The sequence below is a fragment of the Mesocricetus auratus genome, unplaced genomic scaffold, assembly GCF_017639785.1.
Source record: "Mesocricetus auratus isolate SY011 unplaced genomic scaffold, BCM_Maur_2.0 Super-Scaffold_100676, whole genome shotgun sequence".
Lineage (NCBI taxonomy): Eukaryota > Metazoa > Chordata > Mammalia > Rodentia > Cricetidae > Mesocricetus > Mesocricetus auratus.
In genome coordinates, this window is record NW_024429266.1 from 109471167 (window position 1) to 109485057 (window position 13891).

The window sequence follows — 13891 nt, forward strand, 5'->3', positions numbered from 1 at the left end:
AGGACCTGGGACCTCTGGCCTTGGTTTCAATAGCCTCTGGACCCCTGTTCCAATCTCTCTGCTTGCAATTTGCTGAGGGAATACTGAATCAGAGGCTCTTGCACCCTCTACTGCTAGGTCTGCATGTGCAAAGCCCCTGGGCTCCTTCCATGTCGGGAGTACACCTCTGAGTGGCCCCTGGGCTTCTCTGAGAGGCAGTGTGCAAGCCACTGAGTTCAAGAACAGGAGGTTCTAAGGAAACCATAGGACGCCTTGCCTTGAGCAGCCTATGTTGGTCACAAGCATGGTGAGGGGGCTGGGCCATCAGGAGGGCTATGGTTGGATGACAGTGAGGCTTGTCATTCTATTTTAGTGCAGCCTCGATGGGAAAGTTGGAATTACTGATACAGAGAGCTTGGTCCTCCCTCTCATCCTCATCTCCAGCCTCCCTGCCCCTGGGGATACTTGACTCTCCCCACTTTAGGAAATCACATATCCAAACAGAGCCTGTGGGGTGTTGACAGATGTGACTCTGAATTATTTAGAAGCCGTTTCCTTAAGAATGTCATTATCATGGGCACCAAAGTCTCCTCGTGTGCCTGAGGCTTCTAACCACTCGGAGAATGGAAGAACACCAGCAGAGCCACATCTGCTCAGAGCCACGTCTTCCGGCTACTGGTTCTGGCGTTCGTGTAGATGGAGTGCAAGGAAGATGTTGGCTCTAGGCCCCACGTGGGAAGTGCTGGGACCACAGGTGGTTCCCGGGCAGCTGTCCATCCTCGGGGAGACAATGAGTGCACTGGTGACATCACATGTGCTGTATCTGTGGACACCCAGCCTGCCCATCCATGGTATCCTGAGAGCCAGTTCAGGAACTCTGGGGTCCACTCAGTCACATGGAAGACAGGTTTCTCTCCTTCCCCACATTCTATGCAGTCTGTTTGGGGGTTGGCTGGTAGTTTGGGGGGGGTGTTCGTTGTTATATTTGTTTGATGCACATGCTAAGAAAATGCTCTACCACTGAACTACACTCCCATCCCTGTCAGTGTATTTTGTATACACAAGAACCAACCCAGTTGGTATCTGGCAGTTGTGTGAAGCCCACCGGACACCCATCTCTCTGTCCCTCTAGGCATACTGTGGGCCATCCCCACCCTGCCTACCCACTACTGAGTATCACCCACCAGGCACAAAACACTCAAGAATACGTGCAGTTATGAAGGGCCTCTGTGCAGTGCTACAGAGCTAGACTGGTGCCTGTCAGACTCCCCTCCTAGGAGACATCTGTTATCAATGGGCAATAGAGGTAGGAAGGCCTGGTGGATAGAGAGGGCACAAGGCCACTGCAGATGGTGAATGGAAGAGTAGAGGACCACAGGCCACAGCTAATGGGAGGCTCTTTTCTCCCAACTCCTGGGAAGGAAAAGGAGTCCCAAGACAGTGCCAGAGACTTCCAGGCTGTGGCTGCAGGGTGGAATTCTGCCCTCAGGAAATATAGCCAGGCCTCAGTGGGCAGCCTGGCCAGCCACACCCATGGAGAACGGCTCTGGTGACAGGATGTGTGTACAATGCACAGAGAGAGACAGGTGCCAGTTCTGGTGCCCAATTTACCCCCAGCTCTTACAGCACACAAAGCAAATTTGTATCACATAACTACAGTTTTCCAATATTTCAGGAGCAATTTTGTAGGCAGAAAAGAGAAAAATCAGCCAGGTGTGATGGTGCATGCCTTTAATCCCAGCCCAAGAAGCAGGGACAGAGGCGTGTGGATCTCTATGAATTTAGAGCAAGCCTGGTCTGCATAGTGAGTTCCAGGCCAGCCAAGGTTACTTTCCTAGACACACCTCCATTTAAATGTAAACTGAATCAACTGTCCACAAATAATGCTTTAGAGAGATATGTGAGAGCTTTTCCTGGAGAAAGAGCTGAATGTAGCTGGGGTATGCCTCAGTGGGCGAGCACTTGCCTAGCTAGCATGCATACAGCCCTGTCTTCCAACCTCAGTCCCAAACAGAAAAAAAGGAAAAGCTGCATCAAAGATGTTTTCATTTGGGCAACAGTCATGACATGATCCTATGGAATCCGAATTCACCCCCACCCTCATCCCTTCCCACACTTTTAAGCCATTTCTCCTTCAACAGTCAGAATTGTTGCATCCTTCTTTTCACTCTTTAAACTGATTCTGACATCCCCACACCCCTAGAATTCCGTGTCAATGTCGTACAGGCATAAAATCATTTAAATGTTTTTTTTAAGTTGCTGTGTCCATAAAGCCATAATGAACTGTCACATGTCCACACAAAGGGGCAAGGACACATCACACTCACACACTGCCATTAGTATAATGGAGGTGAGCTCCCCCAGGGCCTTAGCTGCGGTATATGAATGGGCACGTCTTCCTAATCCCTAAATACATCTGTGAGAAATAGCATTTGCCTTCTCCTGCTTCTGTAGCAACTGAGACCTTTGTTTTTGAAAGTGTTCCAAAATCTTTGGAGTAGGTGGAGGAAAAGAGTTCTAGTAACTCCATTATTTGTTTTAATTTTGTTTTCTGTGTGGGGGTGGGTTTTTTTCTGCATATCTATCTGTGCCTCACATGGATGTCGTGTGCCTTCAGAGGCCAGAATAGGGCATCCTCTGACACTGGAGTTACACTTGCGAGTCACTTGTGGGTGCTGAGAATCGAGTTGAGTCCTCTGGGTGAGCACTCAGTGCTCTTAACCTCTGAGCCATCTCTCCAGCAACCTCCGCCTTTTTAAAACTCCTTCCATTGTTGTATGCCAAAAAAAAAAAATGGCAGACTATCTGCATCCAAGGTTAACAGGTAGAGGTTATTTATTTCAAGTTTAGCCATATCTCTTGGCAGTTTTGCTGATGTCAAAGGGCCACAAACCTTCTGCGTTGCCAGAGAGTCCTTGCCCATCACCAGGAGTTGTCTAGGTCAACCCAAACCTAGTGGTCCCAAGTCCTCAATGTGGAGTCCACCTGTTGGCAGGAGGTCCAGGAACAGACAAGGTCCTCAAAGGTCTGCTTCACTTGCGTGTGAGGCCTTGATGGAAAATGGATGTGGAAACAAACCCATGAGGCAGAGACCTAGGAATCAGTCCCACAAAGCCTTCTGTTGATTGTGAAAAGTCTTCTGGACCCCAGAGAGGCACCCAGCAACCCTCTGGGAAGGGTCAGTGGCCAGCTTTGAGGTCTCATTATAGAATCATGGATAGGCAAGCTGGCACATAATAAATGCCAACGTGGAGCACAAGCCAGATGCTTAGTGTCCACAGCCTCCGGTGTCTATAGAGATAACCAAGGGAGACCCAGAGACCTCACTTCCTGCCAACACTTCTCAGGGGGCACCAAAGCACCAGCCAGACGACCAGTGTGCAGATCACAGCACCAGCCTCCATGAATATAGTGCTCCTGAATGTTGACCACATACAGCAGCCCTCGTCATGATGTTAGAGCGACTAGAGTTAAGACCACTTAGCTGAAACCTGCCTTCAAGATGGTGAGCGTCTATCCAGAGAATCAATGAGAGACATGGCCCAAAGAGCAATCACTCTGTGTCGTGAGCTGTAAGCTGATGGCAGCAAGGAAACAGAGGGCTTAAAGTGAGAGGTCCAATTGAGGTGAGCAGATTGAAAAATCTTCATACTTGTGGGTCTGCTCTTTGAGTTAGCTGAGAGATGTAGCCCGGGGTTGACGGGTGGTCTCTGCCACAAAGAACAAGCACAGAGAAGAACGATGTGTGAGGAAGCAATGAAAAAAGCCCGGGGGAGGGGGAGCATGGGACTGCCTGACCATCAGAAGCCCATGCGTGCAGCATAGAGCTGCTGGAAATGCAGCGTGGACATCTGTCTACAACAGCCTGCAGAGTCATAGCCTACAGAGAAGAAACCCCAAAACCAAGGGCCAGGAAGCCCCTTTCCCCTCTAGATCATTTGCCTGTGGCCTCCACTGCAATCTTGTCACCAGTTTTCCAATGACTCGGCATAGTGGTGATTGCTCCAAGCCCCAGGGCCATGTGGGAACAGCCCTCAGGCCACACAGCCCTGGGAGTGGATCCTGCGCAGACGTTCGTCTCTGTGGGCTCACTGTGTCCAGATCTGATAATAGCTAATTCCACTAAATATTAGAGGGGCTCACATTTAATTAAGGAGTGGCCATGTGTGTGCTGCAGCCTGGAGGTCCCTGCCGCCCCGAAGTCAAAGGCAGAGTCCTCCGGGAATGCACCGATCTTTTCTTATTTCTCCTCTGAGCTCCTGCCCTCTTTGAATGCAATTAGGGAAACAAATAAACTAGCTTAACTCAACTCCCCCGTGAGACCGCCAGTTCTCTGCTGATAAACCCGGCTGTGTGGGCAATCATTAAATGAGAAATCTAATATTTAACTAAATTTAATAGTCTGTTGCTTTGGTGCTCTTCTGCAGAAGGTAGGATTTCAATAGAGAGGAGGGAGCCATTCAAAGGCAGCCTGAACAGTCAGTGAGTGATTAGAACTAGCTATGCCCCACACAAGGCCAGAACTGCCAGGGCCGGGCATGAGTGATGGGCATTTAGCTGTGTCTGTATTCACTCTGGGAGAAAGGAACTGGGTGGGCAGCTGCTCACACTTGTGATCTGAGTTTGGACTTCTCCTCCAGAACAGTGTGTAAGATCATAGAGTCAAATCTGAGCCAGTTCATATAAATTACACATGAGGAGAGTTGGGCCAGTTGTGGGAGGCTCTGAATTGGTCCTGGCACTTACCCACTTCCATGGGGCCCTGGTGGCAGAAACTAGTGGAATCAGCATACCCATCTTTACCGGGCCTTTGCTGATTGTGCCGATATCCATAAGCTCCCATGCTTGCAGCCAACCCCTGTTCACACGCCCAGGTCCCTTCCCCGTGCCACACCTAGGTCAATCACACATTCAGGCAGAGTGGCGACAATGGAAGGTTCTTCCCAGGTTGTCTTAGTTAGGGCTGTAATGAAACACCTCAACCAACAGTGACTTGGAGAGTAAAGGGTTTATTTCGTCATAAAGCTCATCCAGGGAACCCAGGGTAGGAATTGAAGCCCAGGCCATGGAGAAGTGCTGCATACTGGCTTGCTCCTTATGGAGTACTCAGCCTATACTCCATAGAACCCAGGACTGCCAGCCCAGGGGTGGCACCACCCATCATGAGCTGGGCTCTCCCACATCAATGATCAGTCAAGAAAGTGTACTACAGACTTGCCTACAGGCCAGTACTATGAAGGCATCCTCTCAACTGAGGTTTCCTAGACCCAGATGATTATAGCTTGTATCAATTAGCCATAAAAACAACCAGCACCAGGGTTATATGGACCTCCGTGTGCTGAAGCTTAAGACAGCATCCTCCGAACTGTGCCCTGATTCTTACACTAAGCTGGGTCTGGGATTATCAATGAATGGGGTTAGAAATCCTGGAGCTCACTGAATGGTAACTTCCCTATGTAATTAGTCTTTCAAGCACCCAGCACTCTACAATCAATTTATTGAATGCTTACTTTTCATTGAGCGATGTCGGCATCACACACAGAACAGGGAATGGTTACCAGTCAGTCCTGTTTCCTCAGGCACCCTGAGCCTCCCATACCCCACCCCTCCAGGAGGGCACCACCCCTGCTTCTGTGGATGGTGACAATCCTGGATTCACACAATGCTGTGCCCTCCCAAAAAAAACACAGCAGTCATGAGTTAACCACTAATGCCTTTAGAAACATGCCTGTGGGACATTGTTGTTATACAAGGGTCATGAGAGACCCCGAGGTTCTTCATAGAACCATGGCTTTAAGATATTTCCCAATCCAAGCCTTCCAAGGAACTGGACAAGTTAAAAGCAGAGCCCCTGAAAACAGAGTTCCCTTTTACATTGAGCCAAAAGCCAACCCCACATGTAACCTTAAAGGAAAGGAAGCCCTCTGTGTTTATTACATATGAGATGGTGACATAGGGTCACATGGCCATTTCAGCAGGTGAGCAAAATGGGCTTCCTCCCTTCTGGCTGAAGAAACTTCTGACAGGGTTTCTGTGCATTGCAACCTGAGAATGAAGAGCCACGCAGATAAGTCACAGTGCGGACACCCTAAGCAGACAACCTGAATGAGGGAAGCCAGGCCCTCACGTTGCAAAGCATTGTTTATGCGACTTTACTATCTGTGACTAACGTCACCAACTCCAAGTCTCAAAAGACCAGATACCTTAAAGGTTAAAGTAAGAAATCTGGAGGTGGGGTGACTGATAAAGGCAGCAGTCCAGAGACTTCTCTGCTGTCATCGCCTGCTTGTGATGGCTATTTTTTCCCACAGATAACGAATATGGCTTTTCCTGAACCCACCAGACGTAGAGTGGGTCACACCAATGACAAATGTCAGGGAGAACAGAAGTGTGTGGAGAAGGAGGGGGAGGATAGAGCACAGAGATCTCTGATGTGTCCGTGTTCCTGATTTGAGGCTAGGACCACGGGTCTTGAATGAGCTGTCTGATAGCTCTTCTCACTCTGTACAGTGACAAGCAACCTACAGGGGTGTTCCTGTGAAGCCGTGTAGGAAGCACGTGACAACCTCCAGCCCACCTAGGTCCCAGAATTCAATGTGTCTTTGCTTTGACCTTTGCAGAAATTTTTGACTTGGAAGCAAATGAGCATGTGCAGAAGGCCATCAATGACCGGCAGATGCCTAAGATTGAGTACCGGAAAATCGAGATAGAAGATTACAGTAAGTACCGCTTTTATGCCCTTTGAAAGGTCAATAGAATGCCTTGGAGGCTCCAACCCCACCCAGGTGCCTCCCTGCTTGGCCATCATCCTATCCCCAGCTCACTCTGCAAAGCCTCAAAATGACAAATCTGGGAAAGCCCCTCCTGTCTTCTGCATCACGCCATCTTCCTTGCTCAGTGTCCTGCCTCCAGGTGCGGACTGTGAGCTGGCGAGAGGCATCCTTGATACTGGAGAAATGCACCCCAAAGGTGTCATGCCACTGCCCGAGGCATTCTCAACATCGCTGTCCTACATGTTCTCTTTCACACTCCAGCCCCTGGCTTGTTTCTTGAGTACTGTCTTGGTGATAGGCTGAGAACCAGCCTGTTTGCTGGAATCAGTGCGGCGGTTCTCAAAACCTCATCTCTCCATGTGTGTGGCTCCCAGCTCAACCTGGCTGACCCTGAAATCATAGCTGCCCATTGTCCTTAACCCTAGAAAGTGTTAAGGCCACTGCCCCAGTGTCCAAAGTCTGTGAGTCTCATCTCCTTTTCTCTCCTTTCAAGACTCACTTGCAGCTGGGCATAGCACTGTTTACTTAGCTGTTACTTAGACCCCCAAAGCTCAGAGGTGCCCTGAGTCCTTTACTCAGATCCCTCCGGTCAGCATCTCTGCAGTCATGGCCAGGCCTCAATTCCTGAGAGGATTCTGCCTGATCCGCAGTCACTGGCAGAGCTCTGGCTAGAGGGGGAGAGGGTTGTCGGCTTAGGGGAAGCAGACAAGGGCCATGTGCTTTGCAGGCATCTAGAAGTAGAGCCATCTCTAGGATAGCTGCGTCTTCTTTGTCAGTGGAGCCGGTGGCACTGAACTGCTAGCAGGCTGTTCACTCCCAAGAGAAGGAAGCAAGGACCCCAAGTGGCACAGTAGGACCTCACAGTGAGCACAGTGGGGCAACTCATTTACAACAGAAGGCAAATGACGTGGATGTTCAAAGAACAGAGATAAAGCCAAGTTGTGTAGGAAGGCTGCCTGCACTGGATCATGGGTTGCAAACCGTCCCTTCAGTGGACTTTGGGTTGGCATAGACACCAGAGCATCATCTACAGCACAGCTTAGGCAAGAATTACCCTGCTTCAGGGAGGTCACTGTGGACTCCCCTCCCATAGGATCCCAAGTATGACATGATGCAACCAATAGTAGCTCACCAACCCTGTGGTCCACCCAGGCCGCTCACCAAAACACCCCAGGTCCCTTATCACGTCATGTGAGGTCACACTACTTTCAGAAGTGCTTGTGTTGTCCCTGATGCCCTGTAGAGAGCTCCGTCCACCTCTGGAGTCAAGAACATGTGGAAATGGTCTGGGCTGTGAATCCAGTTCCCTCCACCCCACCCCACCCCAGTCCAGAGGCTTCCTCTTGTCAAAGCTCTGAGATGGGGACAAGAAAAGACAGGAAGGGGGTGGTCTCGGGAGGGAGAAGACTTTTAAAACCTGTGCCTGAGACCGGGATGGTCTACTCTGGCCAAGAACTGCATCTGTGCTCTGTATGTTGTCCCCAACATGCCACTCTGACCTGCTGCAACTTGTCCTTGCCCCAGGCTTTTGTGCCTGGGTCTCAGTGTGACTTACCTCCCTTCAAGGATTCCTCTCCCTTGCAGCTCCAAAAGGCCCTTCCTCATCATTGCCTACATCTGCCTACAGCTATCATCCATCTCCAAATTCTGGAAACTGACACCATCACCTTCCCTTAGGAAAGCCACAAAGGGCCTGTAGGAGTATCAGTAGCACTCAGCCTGCTCCCAGGCTGCCCCAGCACTGTGACAGGAGAGGGTACCAGGGACCACCAGGTCCACCAAGGCCTAACATGGGGAAGCTACCCCCCTTTGGAGCAAAAAGTCTGAATAATGTTCCTAAGACCTCCTCACAGTTTTGTTTTTTTTATTTCTGCAGCCAGATAAGGCTTGTGGGAAGGCAAGCGGCACTAAGAAAGGCTTCCTCTATGTGTCCCTCAGACAGACAGCTACTGCAGAAGGCCCACCCCCAGTGTAACCACACCGCGTTTTGTGGATATCTCTGTGATATCCTGCAATGCCTGCCCCTCTGCCAGTCCCTGGGCCAGGAATCCAATTTGCAAGCCATTAGCAGTCAGGCTGAGTCAGTAATGAAAGGCTGCTTCGGAGCAGGCTACCAGGCTGGGGTGCATCTGCAGTTATTGTACTAGGAAGCCACTAATTCCTATTTAATTGCTGGGCCTTGGTAATCTGGGCTGTAGTTACCCTCAATAAACAAATTCCTGCTGGGGCAGCAAGCTTGTTCTGGAGGTGGGCTGAACAAAGAGCCTGGTGTGGGATAGTTTCCTGAGGCTTGATCGTTACCCCCACCCCCACAGTCTTGTGCTCCCGATGACCAAACCCAGAGACCTGGGTGACCACAAGAACAGAACAGCTACGCTGACACCTTCCCTAGCGTCCTGTCCTTGAGGATCTAGCAGATAGTCAGACCTGCCTGGTGTGAACCTGCAAAGCCACTTGTCACGGTAGAGAGGTGCCTGTCACCTCAGTCTCTTCCTCTCCCACAACCAGCTGCTCACTAATATCCATCCGTCTGGGGTGGAGAGCTGGCACAGCGGTTAAAAGCACTGGCTGCGCTTCCAGAGGACCCAGGTTCAATTCCCAGCACCCACATGGCAGCTCACAACTGTCTATAGCTCTAGCTCCAGGGAATCCAACACCCTTTTCCACTTTTCTGGCTTCTGCAAGCACCGGGCACTCACACATGATAGATAGATAGATAGATAGATAGATAGATAGATAGATAGATAGATAGACAGACAGACAGACAGACAGACAGAGTATAGATAGATATAGAGATAGGTAGATACACACAGATATGTCCTGAGCATGTTAACACACCTCTTGTATGAAAGGTGACAATTGAGTTTCAGACCAGAGATAGCTACAAGGCCAGTGACCTGCCCAAGGGCCCACACCTGTTATGGAAGCTCCCTGTATGGACTTCCCTCCCCTCCCCCAGAGCATCCGCAGAAATGCAGACACAGAAGCAGGGTACACACAGCCCTCCTGCCCCCGCTGCCCCTGACCTGGCTGTGTCCCACCTCTCCCCAGGCTTGCCAGTGCAGATCCTGAAGCCGGCCACCTTCACAGACACGACCCACTACCCCTTATTGCTGGTGGTGTAAGTATGACAGCCTCTTTCTTTCTCCGGGTGCCTTCTTGGGAGTCAGTGGTGCAGGGGAAGAGGATGGTAAACCCTTAGGAGGAGAAGTAGGATAAATGATGCTGCTTGTTTAGATCTTAAGGTAGTTTGGTTTGTCAGCAACAGACAGGTTCTTTCGGTAACTCCTGAACCCACTCCCCCCCCAGAGGTAAAAGCACGGTGAGGCACCCAGGTACCAGTGGTGTGTTTTTTATCACTGTCGTGAGATTATGAGAACATTTCTGTCCTTAACAAGTATACAGGACCATGGTCCCATAAGATCATATCATCTAGTGACTTCTTCATATAGCTCAGTTTGATGTTTATAACACAGCATGGCCAAACAGGACAGTTCTCACAACACATCCCTGTACTTAACTGCATAGTAATGACACCAGAGTCACTCACCCATGTCTGTCTTCACTGAGTCCAGCCCTGTCTGTAGCACTGGCCATTCCCCATGATGCAAATTTCCACTGGGAATGCTTTTGAAGCCACAGCATGGTCTCCTCAATGGAGAAGGTAAAGAGCCACGTGCAATGTCCCTACCCTCCTCACAGTGAAAGCGTCAAGTGCCTGCCTCCAGGAGCAAATGGCACCTCACCCTTCAAACTGGAAAGTCACTAGGCCAGCCTGTGTGCTGTTTCTCCCAACTTAACCATAAGCCAAGGAGTGACTGAAGGAGTCCCATATCCCAGACACTCAAGTGATGACAGGCATGGGGGTGGGAGCAGACCAAGGTATGTCAAACCCCAAGCAGACAGGAATAGTGCCATCATGTTGGAAATGCTCATTGGAAGAAGCATTTGCCACACCAATACAGGGACCCGAGTTCCATGTCCAGAAATTGTGTTTTTAAAAAGCCAGATATGGTGACATACCCTGTGAGCCCAGCACTGGGGAAACAATCAGGAATGTCCCTGGGCCTCCTAACCTGGCCATGGAGGGATCCCAAAAGCACAAAACGAGTCACATGGTGCCTGAGGAATAACACCAGGGTTGACCTCTGACCTACACACACACACACACACATACACACACACATGCACGCACACACGCACTCATCCTTGAGGTGACTGGGAAGCCTTAGGATTCTCTGAGGGGTATGTGAGTGACACCTGGCTCACCCATCCTAAACAGCCGAACCCAAGACAATGGAGTAGGCATCAGGTACCAGGTCAAGGGAAAGACACACAGCTGCCCAGGAGAAACCTTCTCAGATGTGGTATCCGTCAGCCACAACACAGCATGCTAAGGACGCGTCTCTTCACAGGGACGGCACCCCAGGGAGTCAGAGTGTGTCGGAGAGGTTTGAGGTGACGTGGGAAACGGTGCTGGTGAGCAGCCACGGAGCAGTGGTGGTGAAGTGTGATGGCAGAGGCAGCGGCTTCCAGGGAACCAAGCTCCTGCACGAAGTGCGGAGGCGGCTGGGCTCCCTGGAGGAGAAGGACCAGATGGAAGCCGTGAGGTGAGCAGCCACGCTGACTGGACAGGGGTGGGGCAGGGAAGGTGGAGAGGATGCACTCAGCAGGGGCTGCACCTTGGGCTCGCTGCAGCACGGTGGCTGCTGCCTGTACACGCATCCTGTGCTGGCACTCGTGAGGGTCTGTGGACAACTGCATGGACGTTCTCCAGGGAGACAGCCAGCGGGATTCTCCTGAAGGCTTCTGTACTGACTTCCACACCGCCTGGTGGCTTCTGTGTTGAACTGATCTAAGCACAGGGCCAGAGGCCAAGACTGAGCTGGGCATATGTATTAATCACATTTATTATCCCAGAAGCCAAGACTGAGCTAGGCATATGTATTAATCACTTCTAGTATCCCGGTTTGAGAAGGTGCCACAGAGTTCATGGTAGCAGGAACCTTGGCTGGGAGTCCTAGGATCTCATCGGGTCAGGAAGCAGAAAGAGGATGGGAAGTGTGGCTGGTCTGCAAACTTGAAGGCCCACCTCCCAGTGACAAACTTCCTCCAGTGAGAGTTTACTTCCTAAAACCTCCCCCAAATATGCCACCAGCTAAGGACACAGATCCTATAGGGACATTTTATATTCAAACCATTGCAATCTGCCTGGCTTCTCCATGCTGTGGCTTCTGTGGCTGGCTGTGCGGGCATCTCTAGGGAGGGAGGGAGAGACGGAGGGAGGGAGGGAGGGACATGAGGAGATGAGTGGGGGTGGGTCAAGGCCAAGGAATCACCTCTCACTACAAAGAAGACCCTGTGCATATGTGGGTGACTGGTCACATGTCCCCTGGACTCCAAGCAGTGGCCTGTTTTCAGTTCTTACCCTCCTTCACATGCTGTCACCAAATCAATGAGGCCCGCCAAGTGCCATCAGGAAGACAAGGAGTTCAGGACCAAGGGACGGGTGCTCAAAGTCATGCTTGACATTGTTGTCCTGGGAACATTAGAGGAGCATGAAGAACCTGTGCCAGGGTCTCGCAGGCCTCCAGGCTGGCTCTGTGGGGGGCTTACAGCACGCAGGACCGTGAACATGGCTGTGCATGGTCCCACCGCCCCACAGAATTGGAGGCTTCAAAGGGCAAGGAAGAGCCATGTGACATGGGCCATCCTGGTGGGTGAATTTTCAGCCTGGGTATGATGGGAGAGTACTGGGCTGGCTGAGCTCCTGTATGTGCTGGAGACAATGGCAGCCAGCCAGCACCCCACCCCCGAAGCTCCAGGGCTTCCCCAGAGAAGTCTTGGCTAACTTTTCAAAGCATGTATTTTTTTAGAGAACACTAAGGGCCTTCTTCAGGGAGTATTGGCTGCCTTTGTGTCACTGTGATCAAAATGCCGGAGGAAATGACTCAAGAGTGGAAAGGTTTATTTGGCCCACGGTTTCAGGAAAGTCAGTCCATCCTGGCTGGGGAGGCACGCCAGGGTTCCTGACAGTTGGGAGCTTGTGGAGGCTGCAACCTCAGTAGCCTACCCCTGATGCTTCACTTCCAGCATCTAGTACCCACTTCCTGAATGTTCCACAGCTTCCCCCACACAGCCCCACCAACCAAGGAGCAAGTGAGCACATGGATCAGAACATGAGCTTGTGGAGGAGCTTTCAGATTCAAGCCACTCCAGGGAGTATGAGCCAGCCAAAGATAGACAAGATGTCTTCAAATACCATGAATCTTGAGTGTTAGCTTAATGGTTAAGAGCACTGTCTTTCAGAAAACCCAGGTTCAATCCCCAGCACCCACATGGTAGCTGGTAGCTCAGAATTGTCTTTTAACTCAAGTTCTAGGAATCCTGATGCCATCTTCTGGCCTCTGAAGGTATTACATGTATGTGGTGCACAGACAAAACCTCCATACATGCAAAATAAGAAGGCACAGGCAGGAATATCTCAAGGCCCAACCATCATGGAAGGCATGTCTGAGTGGATGCTTTTGACAGAAGTCAACACCGACAATACACACACACAGACACACACACATACACACACAGACACACACAGACACACATACACACACACAGACACACACACACACATACACACACAGACACACACTCACATATACACACACACATGTATGCTCTCAAGGTCCACAGAGACAGCAGACCCCAGAGCTGGAGCTCCAGAGGCCAGCAGTGTCAAGAAAATGCAGGTTCTGTCCATCTATGCAGCCAAACAGGACAGCCTCACTCTGAGTGACTTTTCTTAGCTGAGGATAGCATCAGCTCCACAGCCTTTCAGTGTTACTAGCTGATTAGGAAGACAGAAGACACTTCCAGAAACTTCCAGAAAGGGAGAAAGAGCTCCGTGACTTGAAAGCAGCCTTGTAACCTTCATTTCATCAACCTGGACTTGCCTTTGTGATCCAGAACCCAGAACCTCACACACAAGCAAGAAATAGCCAAGAATGGTTGCAAGGCTGTGAATCACAAGACAGCAAACCGCATCATCAGACAGCAAGCTGCATCATCAGACAGCAAACTGCATCATAAGACAGCAAACTGCATCATAAGACAGCAAACTGCATCACCAGACAGCAAGCTGC

At 50.6% G+C, this 13891-nt stretch overlaps 1 protein-coding gene across 5 annotated transcripts in view; it reads left to right on the forward strand.

Moving 5' to 3' along the window:
- Nucleotides 1-13891, forward strand: part of Dpp6 (dipeptidyl peptidase like 6) — an 890647-nt gene that overhangs the window by 859940 nt on the left and 16816 nt on the right. For all 5 annotated transcript variants that reach the window (XM_013123747.3, XM_013123748.3, XM_005084206.4 and 2 more), the window contains exons 18-20: nucleotides 6600-6698; nucleotides 9804-9873; nucleotides 11168-11362. In XM_013123747.3, the coding sequence (XP_012979201.1) occupies nucleotides 6600-6698; nucleotides 9804-9873; nucleotides 11168-11362 (364 nt within the window). The remainder of the gene's footprint in view (nucleotides 1-6599; nucleotides 6699-9803; nucleotides 9874-11167; nucleotides 11363-13891) is intronic.